The sequence below is a fragment of the Podarcis muralis genome, chromosome 3 (assembly GCF_964188315.1).
Source record: "Podarcis muralis chromosome 3, rPodMur119.hap1.1, whole genome shotgun sequence".
Taxonomy (NCBI): domain Eukaryota; kingdom Metazoa; phylum Chordata; class Lepidosauria; order Squamata; family Lacertidae; genus Podarcis; species Podarcis muralis.
Window position 1 is genome coordinate 70,915,957 of NC_135657.1, and position 20,201 is coordinate 70,936,157.

General features: G+C 39.3%; 1 protein-coding gene across 2 annotated transcripts in view; it reads right to left on the bottom strand.

Annotated features, from left to right (window-relative positions):
- FIG4 (FIG4 phosphoinositide 5-phosphatase) overlaps positions 1-20,201 on the bottom strand; it is a 63,822-nt gene that overhangs the window by 37,054 nt on the left and 6,567 nt on the right. For both annotated transcript variants that reach the window (XM_028723138.2, XM_028723137.2), the window contains exons 2-9: positions 18,217-18,315; positions 16,723-16,846; positions 15,102-15,258; positions 13,260-13,310; positions 4,777-4,925; positions 2,842-2,970; positions 1,330-1,430; positions 194-356 (exon numbers count right to left, since the gene is read on the bottom strand). In XM_028723138.2, coding sequence (XP_028578971.2) covers positions 194-356; positions 1,330-1,430; positions 2,842-2,970; positions 4,777-4,925; positions 13,260-13,310; positions 15,102-15,258; positions 16,723-16,846; positions 18,217-18,315 — 973 coding nt within the window. The remainder of the gene's footprint in view (positions 1-193; positions 357-1,329; positions 1,431-2,841; positions 2,971-4,776; positions 4,926-13,259; positions 13,311-15,101; positions 15,259-16,722; positions 16,847-18,216; positions 18,316-20,201) is intronic.

Consider the following 20,201-nt stretch of genomic DNA (forward strand, 5'->3'; position numbering starts at 1 on the left):
CCTATGACCCATTACTTTCTTTTCACCTACAGTTGCTATGCGTGTGCGCAAAAAAAAAAAAAATCCTTGTCTTATCTGTGACTTGGAAGGACAACTTTTATATTCCCTCCGTCCAATGGAATGGATTAATGAGAGCTAGTGATTTGACAGTAGGCATCTGTACAAGTTCTAAGATAACATATTGTATACACACATGTAATTGGTGGCTTAGGCATCATTGTTGAAATATCCTGAGACCAATAGAGAGGGACAGAACCCCGCACTTGGACATAAGATGAATAGCTTCCAGCAGAAAATGACATCACTGAAGCATCATAGAGTATTTGTTCAGTTTCTACTTCGTTAGCTACATCTCCCTGTACCAAAAAAAAGCCATGACATCACATTTTCAGCCGCATCCTTGTAAGTGACATTTATACCACCCATTTATCAAACTTATCGTAATTAAAGCAGTGCTGAACAAATGCACTTGTTCTTAATCCAACTTTAAGGTTTTTAACTCCAGACCTAAACAAATTTGTTTGGAAGAACACCCTATTAATTTTAGTTTTGCTTTCTTCTACAAAAACATTTTCAGGTTGAACAGCCTAAATCCATAGCTGCGTCAAACCAGAGACCCATGAGTGTACTAGAAGACTGTCTGGTATAAGCCTAAGGAATTTAATTACTGAAATATGCTTTATCTTGTCCCAGATGTTTTGTTCCCTTACCTATATAGGTAAGCAGCGTCTCTAGGCAACAAAAAGAACTAAGGACAGACAATTCTGAATAATCCCCTAGACCTTGATGTTCAAATGGAATCCAATCATCATCTGAAACGTCCACTTGAGAATAAGAATCCTGGGTATACGCTGGCTTGTAAGTCTATTTCAGGAATGGGAAACAATTTTCATCTGAAGGCCTTGTTCCCTTAGGGCTACTTGCCAATGGTAGTTGCACCAATAGGCATAAGTAGGCATGTTCCTATGTGAACATGCACAATGTGATTAGAAAATTGTAGCACACCTGTAATTGCACAACAAAACCTAGAAAAGATATATGGTAAATTAGATGACTGAATTCAAGGACACTCACTAATGCCCAAGAGTTTCCAGTATTTTACATTAAAAAAATTAAGCACATTAAATACACCACATGAATTTTGAACTATAAATGTCATCCTCAAAAATACCATGATTTACAAGTTTTAGATTTGCTTGTATCGTTGCCCAAATGAGGCAAAATACACGTGCTACAAAGCTAAAGGATTTAAGGTCTTAGTCTCTATATAGCAATAACATGTCTTCATGAAACTCTCACAGTGAAAAAACAGATAATGATCTATTTTACCTCACAGTTTGCTCCTCTCTTCAGAAACCGTGTTCCAGCAAATTTACTTGATCTTCTAGCTATCAGGGTGACGTACACTGGACGACCATAAATGAGCAGCTCTTGGAAGCCAAGTTAAGGGTTACAGATGTTTATATTATTTCTCTAGCTTATTTCTCTTGAATTTTCCCTTAGTCCTGGCATATACATGAATACACCTACTCTCAGTGCCTTTTTGTAACTTGTTTTGAAGCAGATGAAGAGTGTCTTCTATTTTTTTAATATATAGTCATCTGCAGGGCTTCCATTTCAAACAAGAATATTGATAACAAAAGCAAAAGAAATGGTTATTAACTATTTTGGATTACTTTATTTGGACAAAGAGTTATTTCAAGCAGATATGAGAACTCTCAAACATTCAGCAGCTCTGAGACTGTGGGACTAGAATATCAGTTTACCACTTTTGCCACAGACTTGTAATCCCATGCATCTTCTCAAACAAGAAATGTGGGTTTTTGCAATAAAATTGAAAGATAAAAAAAGCAAATCCCCTTCAATGCTCTTTCATTAATGTCCTCAATGAATGTACAGGGTAGCCATGGCTACTTCACAAAGACTATTTATGCTAAGGCTAGATGACCTTCTAAAAGCAATGCTGAATGAAAGCATATTATTTCCAGAATGTTTTATATATTTTGAACTAAAAAAGAATCTAAGAACCAAATACTAAACATATAGTTATGCAAAAATTCAATTTCAGATATTACGTTGAGCATCAGGCTTCAGTATTACAAATAATAGTCCTTGATAAGCATGTGGGTGTAGGGGGGAGCTTTGGAAGATACATGCCCTGTGCTCACATGCAACGTGATTTGTGTTTAGAAATATATGCAGTTTTCAATCTTAAACATATGGAGCTACAAGTAAAGGCTACTACAAATGGAAATAATATTTTAGACAGGATATTTTTAGTTGCAATTCAAAAATAACAAATAAAGTGTCATTTGCTTCAGTGTATATTCTATTTGATCCTTCTGTTGCACATTTTGCTGTTTTCAACTAATGTATTTTTACAGTAATTCTACTCTTTTGTGTTTCCAACTATCTGCCCCTAAATTAGTCTGTTCAATTATCCTATTGAGACCTGACTTCACAGTGGAGCTAGTTAAAGACATGGTCACTGTGATAGGTAAATTAAGCTATTATCAAGCCCTTATTTCTTCACTGGCAATACTAGCCCATGCACGATTTCTCGTAACATGCATGCTCGGAATAAGAATTTTCCTTCATTGTGTTTCATTATCTATGCAGCAGATGAAAACTGAAAACTCATGTCCCCTTTTCACAGCAATTAGATCCAAGAAAGATCCTTAAAAAAAGAACTAGGCAATTAATTTGTGAATGGGTTTAATCAGCATGTCCGAAGACACCGAACAACAACTATATTGTGTGTTACCATAATTCATTTCTCTTTCTACAATTTCAATTTGCTGTTCCTGTAGTAAACATAAATCACCAACAGTAGGAGGATACTTGACTGTCCACAAAATCCATGAATAATATACAACAACCAGTCTCGATGAACCGTGGTTTTGACTGTGTCAAGCAGTTTACCATTCCACACATATTTCCTATAAGGTTCACTGCAAATTCCAAACACACCTGAAAAATAATTGCAACCAAAACAGTAAGTATGTGTGTTCAATGTGGATTTTAATCAGACTGATTGTTCACAACTCAAATCAATTGCATACATATTTAGGCGATAATCTATTTTTATCTATCTTAAACAGTGAACAAAGATCTTTTTCATAATCACTGATTCTGAATGCTCTCACCCCTGAGATTCTGCACTGTTTTCAAGGACAGGAGGAAACAGAAACAATGTCAATAGTCTCTGGCTGACCATTGTTGGAAACTGGATGCTCAACTACACAAATCTTTGGTCTGGTGAAGCAGGGCTCTACTTTAGTCATATGCAGTGGTACCTCGGGTTAAGAACATAATTCGTTCTGCAGGTCTGTTCTTAACCTGAAACTGTTCTTAACCTGAAGCACCACTTTAGCTAATGGGACCTCCTGCTGCGGCTGCGCCTTCGCTGCACGATTTCTGTTCTCATCCTGAAGCAAAGTTCTTAACCCGAGGTAATATTTCTGGGTTAGCAGAGGCTGTAACCTGAAGCGTATATAACCCGAGGTACCACTGTACTACAACTACAGTAAAGGTGAAATGGGAGCAAGAGCTCAACCCACTCTCAGGAAACAAAGTTCCCCAATACTATTATTAATTTTATTATTTATTCAATTTACATATCTCCCTTTATCCAAAGATCCCAGGGCGATGTATTAAGAGGCATATAGGAAAGCCAGATTTCCTTCAAAATTATAGAATGAGAGTCATTATATATGCTTCTCCCCCACCCCAAAAATGGTAGGAGTTGAGTTGAATTAGATGAGTGGTACTTCATCTAATTATTATTAATGATTCTATAAGATTCCAGGATAGCTGACATGAGTGCTTCTCATGCTCACTCCCTTCACGATGAGATGGGAGCTATGACAAAAAACCAACACCCTACTCATGTACTCTCAAATTTTAACTGTGGAGGGGTTGTAGGGGTATACCTGCTGGCCCTGGTCCCTCCACCCCAACTTTCTCATATTGACTGGAAACATGAAGGGAAATTGAACTTGCATTTGAGCAAACATGGTTGCAATCCTCCTTGCAAAGTGGTACCTAGGGAAGAACTGTAACCATTTTTGGCCATATGCACTGATAATTCCCCTTTCATCCTTCCCACTCAACATGCAAAGGTTGCAGGTGGAGGCCTGTACAGGCAGCCCCTCCACAGATACAATTTAAGAATGTCTAAACAGGACCCAAATTCTCCACATTTTTCCTCCAGTCACTTATCCCTCCCTTTTCCTATAACTGAAATTTTAAAAACAAATTTAATTTTCATTGCTGATCCAAAAATAAAATAATGAAAGGCTTTGGCTTAAGTTTATGAGTGCTCCCAAACACTACAATTCTAACAAGATAAAACAGCACTACCCTATTTTCCCATCAGTATTTGGCACTGTTGAACAAAACAGCAGTAGCTATTAACACTATTTAAATGCTACGGAAGACAGATTAATGCTTCATGCATAAATTTGTATCTGTCAAACCTTCAAATTAGTTGAATAATCAATTGTCCAAAAAAAAATATTTCAGCATGTCCAATTATTCTCCTGAGTTACCATTTAACTTACCAAAATAAGCAATTAATCTTTTATAGACATTGTCTTGGTCAAAAACATAAAAAAACCAACTCCACTAGCTGTAATTGGCCCTTTATGTAATCTTTCATTAATTTGGAGCTGTTACAACACTACAACGATCAATAACAAAGAGCTAGATGTTTCTGCTGTTGAAAGAATTCCAAATATATGCCTGATGGCTTATTTCTATTTAAGTCACACTCACCACTTCCACCCTGAGTTGCAAGTCCCTCATCTTCAAAAATATCAAAACTCTCCTGCCTCGTTCGAGTTGTTTCTGCCTTTAGTGTGTCAAGAGGCATCCTCAGAACAGTAAGGTTATACTGAAGAGAGTGGGACAGATCATAGCTGTAGCTGAAATCAGGATGAAAAAGAAATATAATGGTAGAGGCACTTTTGACATAATTCAGGATACAGGTCCGCAGTTGCTCAAATGCAAAACAGGCTACCTTCAGGTGTTATGGCTTCTACGTATGCCTTGGGCGGGCCTAATCCAATATGGTACAGAAGGGTCAGTGGGGTGTAGTGGGCAGAATATGAGCTCTTACTCAGTCAAGACACAACTTGAGGGACCATGTCTAGTCCTTCATCATCAGAGCCTAAGAGGGCTGCTGTGATTATAAAAGGGAATAACTCTATTATGCACCTTGAGATCCTTTGGAGGTAGGGCAAAATACAAGCATTCACTTATTTAGTATTTCAGCTATTTATATACTGCTTTATCACATGACTTTCTGAGCAGTGTGCATAAAGATTACAAAAAAGCATGCAGTGGATAAGACCCATTAAAATTAATCATAAAAACATAAACTTCATTAAAAATGCATGCTGAAATGGAAAGGTCTTTGTCAAGTGACTAAGGTTCAACAAGGGAGGGCACCTATCTGATCTCATCTGGGTCCTCAATACCAAATGTGGTGGATACAAACTGGGCGTCTGAGCCATGGGGGACCACTAATGAGACACCCCCCAGGTTCTTAGTGGCTAGGCAGGGATATCAGGAATCAGGAAGTCCTTAAGGTACTCTGGACTCAAGATATTACGGGCCTTGTAAATGAATACAGTACAAGAACCTTGAACTTGGCCCATAAACACGTAAACAGCCAATGCAAGCTTTTAAGCACTAGAGACATGTGCTGGCAGTAGCCTGTTCCTACCATCAGTCTAGTTGCAGCGTTTTGCACAAGATGGAGCTTCCAGACCAGTCCCAAGAGTAGACACTTTTATTGAAACTGATCTGACTTGGGTATGCAAGGTAAAAATGATAATCCTGTTGTGCAGACATTTACAAAATAAAACAACAACAACAACTCTGAAGCGACTTCCGGTCGGCGCCATCGCTTAATGGCGGTCCTTGCCTCGAGCTCCGAGGAAGGACTGCTCTGCGAGTTCGGGTCTGACCCGCTGCGGCGAGCGGGGGACCCCTAAAATCACAGGCGCTGAAGCCTGTGAACAAGGAGACTCGGTGGGCACCTTTCGCGCCCCCCGGTACTGCAAAAGAGCCTTTTTAAAGGCTCCGGAGCGGCATCGGGAGTGAGCGCGGTGCTGAGAGTCGTAACCCAGCCTGCGGAGTGAAGCCGCGTCGCCATTGAACGGAGAGCGCCGATTCCTTCCTGAAACTACAATTTGACCATAAAACCCGTGAGTAAGATCGACAGACGGGAAAGGGACACTCAAATTGATTTTAAGAGATTTGGCTGAAAACGGGAAAGGCATTAAATAAGGAAGTCTGCCTCCCCGGACTGCATGTTAACTAGAGCAACGAAAAAGCAAGCTGCACTTAAATGAAGGCTATCTTTTGAACTGTCAAAACCTGTCATCTGAATTAAACTTCCCCCCAGTGAGCAGGAGAGGGGGGAAGGAAATTTGGACACTGTGAACCTGCTGGAAATAAATAGAGGGGAAAGATCTTCCACTGCCAAAACCCTGAGACGGGCTGCCGAAGTAAGGCACCGGGAAAGTGAACTGTCAACTTAAACTTGATACAAAGTTGGTGCTTGAACTGAAATAAAGTATAAACTTTTAATGGAGTTATTTTGTTGAATTTGGAAGGATACTGAAACAGGAATAGCAACTTTAACTGTGGACTTTTGGATTTTAACTTTAACTGTGGACTTTTGGACTCTTTATTCTTTGGGCTCTTTGTTCTCTGCCTCATGTGCTTCTTTTTTTGGGGGGGGACTTCTCTTAACTGGATACAATTAAATGCTCCCTCTAGAGGATTTTAAGAGAATCTGTCATAGTGAGAGAAAAAGAGTGGATTTTTCCACTTGTAAATCTTTCCTGTGAGATTGACCTTGAGGATATGAGTGGCCAACCAGAAGAGATAACAACCAGAGCAAAAGCAAAACAAATTCAGCAAGCTCAAAAGAAAAGGGGCTCGATGCAAGGCACAACACCAGCTGGACAGGAAAAAGTAGCAACTGCATCTATGGAGTCAATGACACAGGCATTGCTTAAAATAAATCAGTCTTTGGAAGCATTGACAAAGCAGTCAGCGGAGAACACAAAAAAATTGAATGATTTGACAACAAGATTGGATCTGAATACGGCAAGTGTGGCTTCTAATACAGAATCTATAAATAAATTGATTCAAGAAAATTCTGAAACAAGAGGGATTGCTCAAAGTGCAAAAGATACTGCAGAGGAAACAAAGAGGGAGCTTGCACCGATTGCAAAAAAAGTGAATGAACATGATGCAACTTTAGCTCTGTGGGAACTTCAGAGAAAAGAGAAGAACCTAAAATTAAGATTGGTTCCAGAGAACGAGAAAGACAATCTTGTGGAATTCCTAACAGAAAATATTTTGGAATTTTGGCAGGACGAGCTACAGGAGGAAGAATTTGAAATAACAACGGCCTTCAGGTTGGGCAGAAGGCAAGGCAAAAAGCCCAGGGATTGTCTGATTACACTGAGATCTAAAGAAGAAAGGGACAAAATACTGGACTTACACTACCACAAGGCTCTAGAAATTCAGAACTGTCAAGTTCAGATCTTTAAAGACATCCCTAAATATATCTTGGAGGTGAGGGCCTTTTACAAAGACCTGGTTTACCTGCTGAAGAAGAATAACATACTTTTCAGGTGGGAGTTCCCACAAGGACTGTCTTTTAACTACACAGGGAAGAAGATTAAAATAAAAACAATCCAAGATAAAGAACTTTTTTTGGAAAGATACCAGGAGGGTCTGCAGAAAGGAGTAATAGAAACAACAGGAGACAAAGAATCGACAGATATTGCAAATCTTTCATTTGGACTACTACCACCATCGGAGGAGGAACAAAAACTTGGAGCAGTTGGAGGAATAGGTACATAGCAGCACAATGTCTCTGCAACTTCTTAGCTGGAATTGTAATGGTTTGAACCTTCCCCGAAAAAGACGCCAAGTCTTCCATATTTTGAAGAGAGAGCAATTGGACTTAATATGTTTACAAGAAACGCATGTGGCCAGGATACACAGGAAACTACTTGTAAACAAGAGACTTGGACAAGAATTTATTTCATCAGACAAGGTCAAAAAAAGAGGCGTCGTGATTTATGCAAAGGAAAAATTGGCTCCTAAAATGATATTTAAAGATGAACAAGGAAGATATCTGGCAATAGAAATACAAGTCCAAGGAGAAAAAATTTTGATATTGGGAATATATGCACCAAATGAAGGGAAGGCGGAATTTTTTAAGAAGTTGCATGAGACTTTAATGGACTATTTGGACTTTAAAATCATAATGATGGGAGACATGAATGGTGTTGTCTCCACTAACATGGATAAGGCACAGAGACAAATAATTTCTAAAGATGGAAGACTACCAAAGACTTTTTTTGAAATGACTGAAACACTGGACCTGATTGATATTTGGAGAGTGAAGAACCCTCTGGAGAGAGAGGGAACTTTTTTCTCTGAAGCAAAAATGACATGGACAAGGATCGACCAAATCTGGGTAACTAGTAGCATGGCTCCAAAGATAAAAAAAGCAGAAATCTGCCCAAAGACTTGCTCCGACCATAATGCTGTGAAGATGGAGATGAAATTAACAACAACTGGAACTTTCAGATGGAGGATGAATGACGCCCTATTCAGAGATGAAGAGATTTATAAGAAGGCCCAAAAAACTTTGAAAGACTACTTTGAGATAAATTTGAGAACAGATGTGGAGAAAAGAATAATATGGGACGCAAGTAAGGCCGTGATGCGAGGTTTCCTGATACAACAAAACTCGATAAAGAGGAAAAAGCAGAATGAGAGGAAAGAAAAACTTTTGGAAAAGATAAAAGAAGGTGAGAAGAAATTGAGGTCTAAACCAAAGTCTCATGAGATTTTGAGAGAAATAAAGTATTACCAGACGCAATATATGGAATTGATGAATCAAGAGATAGAATGGAAAATAAAGCAAATGAGACAAAGAACATTTGAATCGGCAGATAAATGTGGGAAACTTCTGTCATGGCAACTGAAAAAGAGACAAAAACTGAACACTGTGACAAGTTTGGAAATGGATGGAAAAATTATTCATAAACCAAATGAGATAAGCAACTGTTTCCAAAGCTTTTTTAGGAAATTATATACACAGGGGCCAATTGATGAGCGGGAAATAGAAGAATTTATTAAGAAGTATGGATTACCAAAGATCTCAGATCAAAGCAAAATGATTTTGAATGAGAAAATATCAGAGCAAGAAATAGAGGGCGCCATTCAGAATATGCAGTTGGGAAAATCTCCAGGACCAGATGGCCTAACGGCTAGATACTATAAGGCATTGAAGGAATGGATAATACAACCACTGAAGGAGGTCTGCAATGAAATTTTGGAAGGGAAAAAGGCACCTGAATCGTGGAAAGAAGCTTTTATCTCACTTATACCGAAAACAGAGACTGAAAAGAACCAGGTTAAAAACTACCGCCCTATATCACTACTTAACGTGGATTACAAAATTTTTGCAGACATTTTAGCAAAAAGATTGAAAAGAGTACTGATTGAGGAGATTCATAAGGACCAAACAGGCTTTCTCCCAGGGAGACATATGTCAGACAATGTCAGGAACATTATAGACATTTTGGAACTGCTGGAAGTGAACATTAACAGAAAGGCGGTATTGATCTTTGTGGACGCGGAGAAAGCCTTTGATAACATTTGTTGGACCTTTATGAAGAAGAATCTCCAAGGTATGGGGGTAGGCCAAGGTTTTGAAAACGGTATAGGTGCTATATATTCTAAGCAAAAAGCAAAGTTGATTGTGAACAATGTGGTTACGGAAGAAATACCCATAGAAAAAGGTACACGACAGGGGTGCCCAATATCTCCCTTACTTTTTATAACAGTCCTGGAGGTCTTGTTAAATATGATTAGAGGGGACCAATTGGTTAAAGGGATTCAGGTCGGAGCCAGAAACTACAAACTAAGGGCATTCGCAGATGACCTTGTATTGACTTTACAACAGCCAGATACTAGTACTAAAAGAGTATTAGAACTAATTGAGATATTTGGTCAAGTAGCAGGATTTAAATTGAATAAGCAAAAAACTAAAGTGTTGGAGAAAAACCTAACATTGGCAGAAAAAGAGAAGTTTCAAAGTGAAACAGGTTTAGTAATAACAAAAAAGGTGAAGTACCTGGGTGTGAATCTGACTTCTAAAAATGTGAATTTGTTTAAAGACAACTATGACAAATGTTGGACAGAGGTGAAGAAAGATCTAGAAATATGGTCAAGGTTGAAACTTTCCTTGTTAGGCCGAATTGCTGTTATTAAGATGAATGTATTGCCTAGAATGTTGTTTTTATTCCAGACACTCCAGATCCTGGACAAAATGGACTGTTTTAAGAAGTGGCAAAAAGACATATCAAAATTTGTCTGGCAGGGCAAAAAGCCCAGAATAAACTTTAAGATTTTAACTGATGCAAAAGATAGAGGGGGGTTTGCCCTGCCGGACCTGAGACTTTACTATGAATCGGCAGCGTTTTGCTGGCTGAAACAATGGCTGCTTCTTGAGAACACAGACATTTTGGATCTGGAAGGGTACGACAACAGATTTGGCTGGCATGCTTATATATGGTATGACAAGGTAAAAATGCATAAAGGCTTTAAAAACCATATTGTTAGGAAAGCACTATACAATGTTTGGATAAGATATAAAGATTTACTGGAAAGTAAAACTCCCAGATGGCTATCACCAATGGAGGCTAAAGAGACAAAAAAACTTAATATGGAGTCCAAATGGCCAAAAGTTTGTGAAATTTTAGAGCAAGATGGTGAAAGGGTCAAATTACAGAGTTATGATAAATTAAGGTCTAAAGTACGAGATTGGTTGCACTACCTTCAGATAAATGAGGTATTTAAACAAGACAGGAAAATAGGTTTTCAGAAGGAGAGGTCGAAATTAGAAATAGAACTGCTAGAACCCAATACTAAGAACTTGTCAAGAATGTACAATTTGCTGCTGAAATGGAATACACAAGATGAAACAGTAAAATCGGTTATGATCAAATGGGCACAAGATATAGGTCATGACATTATGTTTGATGACTGGGAAAGGTTATGGAACACTGGTGTCAGATTTACGGCTTGTAATGCTTTAAGAGAAAACATAATGAAAATGATCTACAGATGGTATATGACTCCAGTCAAACTTGCAAAAATTTACCATTTGCCCAATAATAAATGTTGGAAATGTAATGAGACTGAGGGTACTTTCTATCACCTTTGGTGGACCTGCCCGAAGATTAAAGCCTACTGGGAAATGATCTATAATGAAATTAAAAAGGTCCTTAAATGGACATTTTCTAAAAAACCAGAGGCTTTTCTCCTGGGCATGGTGGGCCAATTGGTGCCAAGGAAGGACAGAACTTTCTTTATGTATGCTACCACAGCAGCAAGAATTCTTCTGGCAAAGTATTGGAAGACGCAGCAGCTACCTACTCTGGAAGAATGGCAAGCGAAGGTGATTGACTACATGGGAATGGCAGAGATGACCGGCAGAATCCGAGACCAGGGGAGTGAGACAGTGGAAGAAGACTGGAAGAAATTTAAAATATATCTTAAAAACTGTTGTAATATTGAGGAGTGCTGAGATGTTATGGTGTTAAGAAACAGAGAATTGCAGCTGTAAATCATAAATTTAAGGGAATTACAATGAAGAGGAATTAATTAATTAAATGGAGGGTTGCTGATAAAAGGGAAAAATAAGGATGCAGAAAAAGGGGGGTATGGGGAAGTCCGGGAAACAAGGTGAAGGAAAATGAGTTTATGAAATTATACATGTTTATTTGTGTGTATGTTTTGTTTTGTTTTGTCGTTGGTGTATAATACATGTTTGGAAAATTAATAAAAAATTATTAAAAAAAAAAACAACAACAACTCTGAAGCTTTGTTATTAAATGGAGTGCTGAAACTGATAACTTGTAACTTTGGTGGACTGTTAGCAGCTGCAGTTAAGCCTCTTGGGAGGCCTCTTTGTAACATCTCCCCCATCCTGATGCCTGAAATACTGAAATGAAAGCATCCCAGGCGCTAAGTATCTCAGGAAATGTAGTATTCCAGGACACTTGGAACAGAATTGCTGGAAATTACATGCCCCATGGTTCTTGGCACCTAAGATACTGGTTTTTCTGTATCCTAGGCAGAGCAAGCCGCTGGGGTGCCTGGGGCGGCGCATGTGCCTTGCGCCCAGGGGCAGGGCCAGCCACCCATGGGGGCTGGGGCAGGACACTCTGTGGGGCTTCCGGAGTCTGCCTGCTTCCTCCCACTCAGCCGCCCTACAGCTGAGGGAGAGGCAGCGGGCGGACCGTTTGGGCAGCATTGGAGTCTGTGCATGCCCAAGCCACTGTGTCTCTCCCAGGGGAGACGTGTGGCTCTGGCGCATTGCAGGCGCCATGGTGAGTGCCGCTTGGCATTTTGTCACCCCCCTCAGTAGTGACACCCGGGGCAGACCACCCCCACCACACACCCCTCCCTCCGCCCCTGATCCTAGTCAGCAGTGACTAGTGGAGATCTCACCCAGGTACATTTTGTGATAAGAAAAAGGGGTGATGGGGCAGGGCTCTGGTGTGTGGGAGGAGGAGCAAGACTTAGCTCCTGACACTCTCTCAATGAAATGGTTGGGAATGCAGAGGAGTGCAAATTTCAGAATGGGCTCAGAAATAATGCTAGTCATTTTCAGATTTCATGGAGAAAATAACTTGTTTTAGCTGAGGCCCTTTCTAAAAACTGAGATGGAAGGGTTCATTCATCATTAGCTTTGTATGCAGTCAATTGTGCCCACTGATCCTTGGAACTTCCACCTTCACCACTGCAGGGGTCAAACTACATGAAAAAGTCATCAAGGGGACTTAATGGCAACCAGGTAAAGGAGCCAGAGACAAGAATGGCTGAGACAATTTCACATATGATCAAGGTGTCTCCCCTGCCAAGTAAGTATCTGAACGTTCCTATGTGATGCCAATAAAGGTTACTTGACTTGACTTGAATTTCACATATGAGAACAGAAGGATCCTAGGACCTGGACAGTGGTAGGCAACAAGAACATTCTGTTTTAACAAATAAGAAGTTGCCTGTGAGTGTTTCTAAATGGAAATGCTTCAGACATCTTTATCCTTCTACAGGATTGTGAGAGAGATAATGGAGAAGGAATTCTTGGATGTTCCATAATTAAGAACCAATTTCAACATTCTAATAATCATTTGAAATGCAAAACGTACCTGAAATAAAAGTTACTAGACAGGTCCACGTTCTGAAATATTCGAAGGTATCTAAAGACACAGTAAGACAACATTCTCATAAAGCAAGGGTTTGTTTTGTTATAGCCCCAATACTTTAGCCCCTCCACCAACAATGAAACATCCTATCAGTCAAAGAGTCATTCTCATTAGCTTTGAACATGTTTTGAATATTTCTTATATTGGTTTGTGAGCTCAAAACCATATCCTCTCTATAAGAATGAAGATGCCAGGAGAACATATGATAGCTGTACATACCCTAGGAAAAAAAGTCATAAAAGAGAAGGAAACACCAAAACTTTAGTTAATGACACTGCACCAGTATAAAGACAAGCCACAATACTAGATTTCATATGATGTCAGGTGATGAGTCTTGGCCAAAACAGGGTAGGCCAAAGGTTTCCCACCAGTGCTCTGAAAGGTAAGGAAATGAGGCAGCAATCCTGCACAAACTTACCTGGAGTACCGTATTTTTTCGTGTAGAACACGCCCCCGTGTATAAGACGCCCACTATTTTGGGGGGCTCCAAATTAAGAAAATGGTGGGTAGATTGCCTATAGTGGTTGAAATTTTTAGTTGTTGAGCTTTTTTGGGGGAGGATTGCCCAGAGTTGTTGAGCTCAACTGCATGACCTATGACAACACTCGCACACGTCACAAAAGCCATATATCGTCTGTCTGCTGATCAGTGACAGACAATCAACACCAGCCCTTGCCACAGCCACCAATAACATGCCCAATAGCTGCTGGCAATCTCCGGTTCGCATGACCCCACTATGCACTATCCATGTATAAGATGACCCCCAATTTTTAACATAATTTAATTTAAAAAACCATCGTCCAATACATGGAAAAGTACAGTAAGTTCCAATGAATTCAATGAGTTACTTCTAAATAGACACACACACCACTGTGCTATTAACCCTTCTCTGTGCTATTAACCCATAGCTATGCATCAGCATTGGTGACCACACATTTGAGGTGGTAGATGATTTTGTCTACCTGAGCTTCACCATAACCAGCAACTTCTCCATCGATGCTTAGCTGGGCAAGTGTATTGGTAAGGCAGCTACAGCCGTGGATCACCTCTCCAAAAGGGTATAGGAGAATGTGATGCTAACAACCAATACCAAGATGAAGGTCTACCAGGATCGCATAGTTAGCATGCTGCTTCATGTTAGTGAGATGTGGGCAACTTACACCCACCAGAAGCAGTGCCTCAATGCCTTCCATATCTGGGCATCACAATGCAGGAACGGGTCTCAAACAAAGATGTAGTATCCCAAGCCTACATTCCCAACATGTTTGCACTCTTGTCTCAGCAACATCTACACTGGCTTGTTCATGTCCACAGAATGGAAGATGGTAGGATCCCTAAGGACATGCTCTACGGGAAGCTGGCTTCAGGCAGCTGGCTTGTTGGCAGACCAACTCTGCATTACAAAGATGTCTGCAACAAGACTTGAAGGCTGGCAACATCAACTTCACTGTGTGGGAATCCCTTGAAGATTACCACAGTGCCTGAAGACAGTTAGATTGTGTATCCACAGCAATGACCAGAGGAGGAATGACGGCTGAGATGAGCGCAGAGAGAAGAAACACCATGATGCACAAATGGCCACCTTCATCAGCCCCAGTTTCTATGAAACATGTTTATCTCCTATTGGTCTCTACAGGCACCGTAACTCTCCAAAGGGTTGACTCCTCCATTATTTCCCAAGTCACATGGATGCCAACTTATGAGTAGACATGCATATCACTGTGCTATTAACCTTTGTCCTCTGTGTATGATTATGTTATCTCAAAGAGAAAAAGGGTAATTTACCTTGCTTCATCAGGATGAGTCACTCGTACAGAGTCATTTGGAATATATATCATAGTTGTATCTTCTATTTTATACACTGCATGTCCTCCAATATCTGCCATCTTTCTTCTCTTTGTAATTAGCACAATGTAGTATCCTTCTAAAAATCTGACAAAGCCTGTAAAAGACAGAAGAAATTACTTCTGTCATTTTATTCAATATAGTACTAGACGGCTAAAACCAAGCACATGCCATTTCAAGTTGTATTTCCTAACACCTCAGAAAACTGCAGTTGGAGAAAAAAACTCCTGCGCAAATTGATCTCCTTTAATGTACAGAATTGTATGAAATGAGCATGCATTTCCTTCTAAATTGTAAACTAAATTATTCAAGGATATAAATTAAAATGTGCTTTCGAAAGTGGTTGCTGGCTTTTGATTTTCTTTTCTTTTCCTTACAAAATAATTTATTGGATTCTTGACGGATATTTCATCAAGTCAGTGCCGGGGTGAACTAAGGAAACCGAAAAACCCCATATCAATGCCTGATACTGCAACGTGACTGATTGTACAATGACTGATTTGTCTACACTTTGTCGTTATTAAATTCAACTTGAAAAAACTTTTCATCACTGCAGGGAAAAGAACCCCTGCCTAGCAGAATAAGAAAATACCACATCCACTTCAAGTGGTAATATTTGATACAGAGACCAGGTGAATTTTTCATTCTTTGAATTTTATTAGGAGTAATCATTTAACTACTCATCAACTATGGATTCTGGCATTTGGCTAGTTACTCTGGCCCTTAATTACTTATCTACATTCAGAGACATTTTGCATGTTGTAACAATGCTGCATGTGTGTACGTGCAGGAACAACAGCAAATACAAGAACCACTGTTCCCATATGAGCCTACCTGCTTTTAAAGATCTTTGTCAAAGACTCTAGTCCAGATATTCCCACCTTCAGAACTTAGACAAGTGGTTCCTGGGGATAGGGTTTTTTTCAGTGGTAGTGCCTCAGATGGCAAATGCTCTACACCAGGCATAGGCAAACTCGGCCCTCCAGATGTTTTGGGACTACAATTCCCATCATCCCTAGATAACAGGACCAGTGGTCAGGCATGGTGGGAGCTGTAGTCCCAAAACATCTGGAGGGCCAAGTTTGCCTATGCCTGCTCTACACAATACATTCAGCTGAAGTCTAGCTTTTTAACTTTTAGGCACAATAGCTTTTAACGGACAGGGTATTTTAGTATGCTTTGCTGCTGTTTTGCTTTTACCATTTTTCTTGAATTGTCTGTAGTTTTATTGCAGGGTTGAGGAACCTTTATTCAAACTGAGGGTCAAATTCCCTTTTAGTTATGGGATTTTGTGTCTGGTTTCATGAATTACCGTACTTTTCCGTGTATAAGACTAGTTTTTTTTACTAAAAAATAATGTTAAAGAAGGGGGGTACTCTTATACACGGGGGCAATCTCTCCCCATTTTCTTAATTTTGAGTCCCCAAAAATAGGGGGCGTCATACACGGGGGCATGTTATACACGGAAAAATACGGTAACTCTACTTACAAAGACTTGATAATATTCAAATTTATGCAAGTCACTTCATAATAAATAAATATATAAAAAGGTGTGCCTTACCTACTATACCAAAAGCAGAGACTGCGCGGGATAATCCAGAGGAGCCCTTCTGTCCAATTTTTGTCCTGTTCCCCAGATCTAAGCGACCAAGCAGCTCTCTCACCTCTTGTTGGGTATAGACATGCTTAAAATGGGGAATGTGCAATCATATAAAAATATGTTCCTTTAAAAACTGCTCTGAATAATTGCATATACAGAAAAAGAAAGGACTGTTTCTATGTCTTGTTGGAAAACGAATGAACTGATTGCTGTTCTCCTCATCCTTTCATGTTTTGTAAAGCATAATCCAATTGTAAACCAGATGCTGCAAGATGTATAGCAGCAAAGTGGGTTGATTTCAAAAAGGGTTCAAATACAGCTTAGGCCCCAGTCTAAAGTGTTTTGTGTTTTCTTCACATTAAAAAACATAGATTCAATTATGGTTAATTAACATTCCAAAAAATCTTAAGCTATGTTGTTAACAACTCATTTAAATAAAACTGAAGACTCAATGAGGGAGATAGACTTTGTAATATGCCGATAGAAAAAGCTGAAATAATATCCATTGGATAAGAGTCCTATAACACTGGAGACGCTACTGGGGCTGAATATTGTCACTTGAGAGGATTTTTCAAGAAGAATCCTTAACTAGGATGTTAGGTTTTTGATGGTTCTTGCTCATAGTATCATTCCAGAAAAATCCACACAGATGGTAAGTTGCCGCAGAGAACTCATTTAAATGGTTCCATAGGAAATCATTCCATCACACACACGCATGGCAATAAATAAGAGACCACTAAATGCATTCTTATGATTTGATCATTCAAAAGGGTATATCAACAGGTGGATGCCAACAATCATTTTTCTCCATGATGATGATGATGATGATGATGATGATGATTATCTGCACAAATTGTATAGTAAAATGGGTAATAATATACTTCTTAGTGCTTGGCAGAATGAGATAATTGTGAATTATCAGGCTGACACAAAAATCAAAAGCAATGGGTCTCACAGCCACTTGGCACACAACAAATAATCACAGAGGGAGGGAGGAAGCATATCTTAATCAATTTCCATCTCTTTTACTATAGTACTGGAGATAAAACTAATGGATTTTCTTCAGTCCTACAAGTTTCATTTTCTATGACACAGGAGAAAAATATGCAATCAAATTCTCTCTCAGAGGACATTGTAGGTTGTACCTAAATGTGTTCTTTCTTCAGAAGAGATCTTCCATAGGAGGAAGTCATTTCTGTCATAGGAACAGAACATTTTGATATGAGCCAAGCTCAGAAGTTGTTCCCAGTTACCACAACAAAATCACCCACCACAGCCATTCATTTACTACTGTTCAGCCCCTCTACTGGAAAACAATATAAAATGAGAGGAAACAATATTTTGAAATGAAACATTAGGAAAGGGACCATCTGAATAGCTTCATTTCCACTTGAATTCAAAATATTTGATTATTAATACTGCTTGCTATAATGTCTCAAATTGTGATGTACTCACCCTGTCATCAATAACAACTAAATCCTTTGGTTCGGTGCGATCAATTTTCAAGACACGATATTTGGTTTCTGCATGATTGCTCCCAACAAGAAAATAACGCTTTGTAAAAAGAAGAAAAAATAAATAAGATTTCATACAAAGCTAATTAAACCAACATAACTATAGGCAAAGAGTTTTATTGCACCTTATTAGAGCACAAGCTTTCACAGGTAAGAGCCTCCTTATTTAGGCCTTAATCAATATCCCACTTCAGCTATCATTTATCTTACTAATGCCAGAATTTTTGTATTATCATCCACATTACTTTGTGAATAGTGACTGTATCAATTTTAGATACATTTAAGATTCAGCCTGTGCATTTTGCATTCCACTTTCCTCTGACCTCACTGCTTTCAAAATTCTATCCCACAAACACACACACACATACACACACACACACACACAGTGGGTAATTGGATCTGACTGACAAGGCAAATCCTTATCTGCCCCACCCACCACATTTGACAGGTGGGCTTGATTCTACAATGACATTGGGTGAACCATTTTTGCTTGCATGGTTTGAAATCAAGCTGTGTGGGTATAGTCTTCAAAGTGACAACAATCAGCTGATCATTGAGACTTGCAAAGCACTATGCACAAGGCTTCAGAAGCACCAACAGTCAACAAAAATCCACCCCTGCAATAGGATTTGTGGGTTCCCCCCTCTGTCCTCCAGCCCCCTGAATGCCCCCCAAATCTACTCTTTAAGGTCCCCAGTTTCACAGATATTCTGGAGAGGAAGATGAAGTTATGCTATGTGAGCGAAGGTCTGCCCACACTACAGCGGATCTCCCACATAGCCTTGCTCTTATTTTACTGTACAGTACAGTATTATCAATTGTTTTAATCTCCTTGCAAGCTGCCTTGGGGACTGCACAATTGAAAAGCAACACGGAAACAAAATAATATTTTTTGTTATATGTTTGTTCAGCTGGATTTTTATCCCAATAAAGACTTAAAAATATTAAAACACATTCTAAGTCTTTATAATATACCGTAATGGGATAAAATGGTAAATCATTTCCCTTCTATCTTGTCTATAATAAAAATTACTCTGTTATCTTAATGGAGACAATTTTACATAGTACCTAGGTTTTTCTAGAAGAATGACTCAAGAGAGAAATGCATATTTAAATGTTTGGCAACTATTCCAGGCAACCTTTAACCAGGCAAAATACCACAAGGATACCAAACAAATGTTCATTTTCTGAGCAAAACAATCTGAAGTACACATTACAAATCACTCTTTTAAAATATCCAGAGCAAATTGCAGTTATTTTTTGTAAATACAGTCATACCTTGGCTTACAGCCGCTTCAGGTTGCGTTTTTTCAGGTTGCGGACCACCGAAACCCGGAGGTACCGAACGGGTTACTTCTGGGTTTCAGCGGTCGCGCATGTGCAGAAGACCAAATCGGTCTTTGCACATGCGCAGAAGCGCCGAATCGCAACCCGTGCAGACAGGGGTTGCGAAAGCTGCGGGTTGCGAACGTGCATCCCGCACAGATCACGTTCACAACCCAAGCGTCCACTGTACATATGTATATCAGGGGCAATTGCCATATCTCTGCATTTCCATCAAATCAAGCTTTGATAGATACCAAATTCCCCATTTTTGACACACCAAATGTTTAGTAAATGGCACTTACTATATTACTTATTTTTAATGCTTCCTGCCTTTGTCAAAGCTCATGATCATAACCCAACCCAGTTGCAGCCTTAATCTCCATGCAAGGAGATAAAGATAGGAGACCAAGGAAAGCAGTAACAACAGTCACATTCCAATGACTCTTCAGTGAAGCATAGAGATCCTGCAAGCATCATGTGCAATACACTCTTCATATATATAAATGGTTTCAACTGTGTTAAATACAACACTTCTCTTTAGAAACAATATTCCTGTTAATGTTTCATGCACATCAAATACTGACATGCTAAGGAATAGCT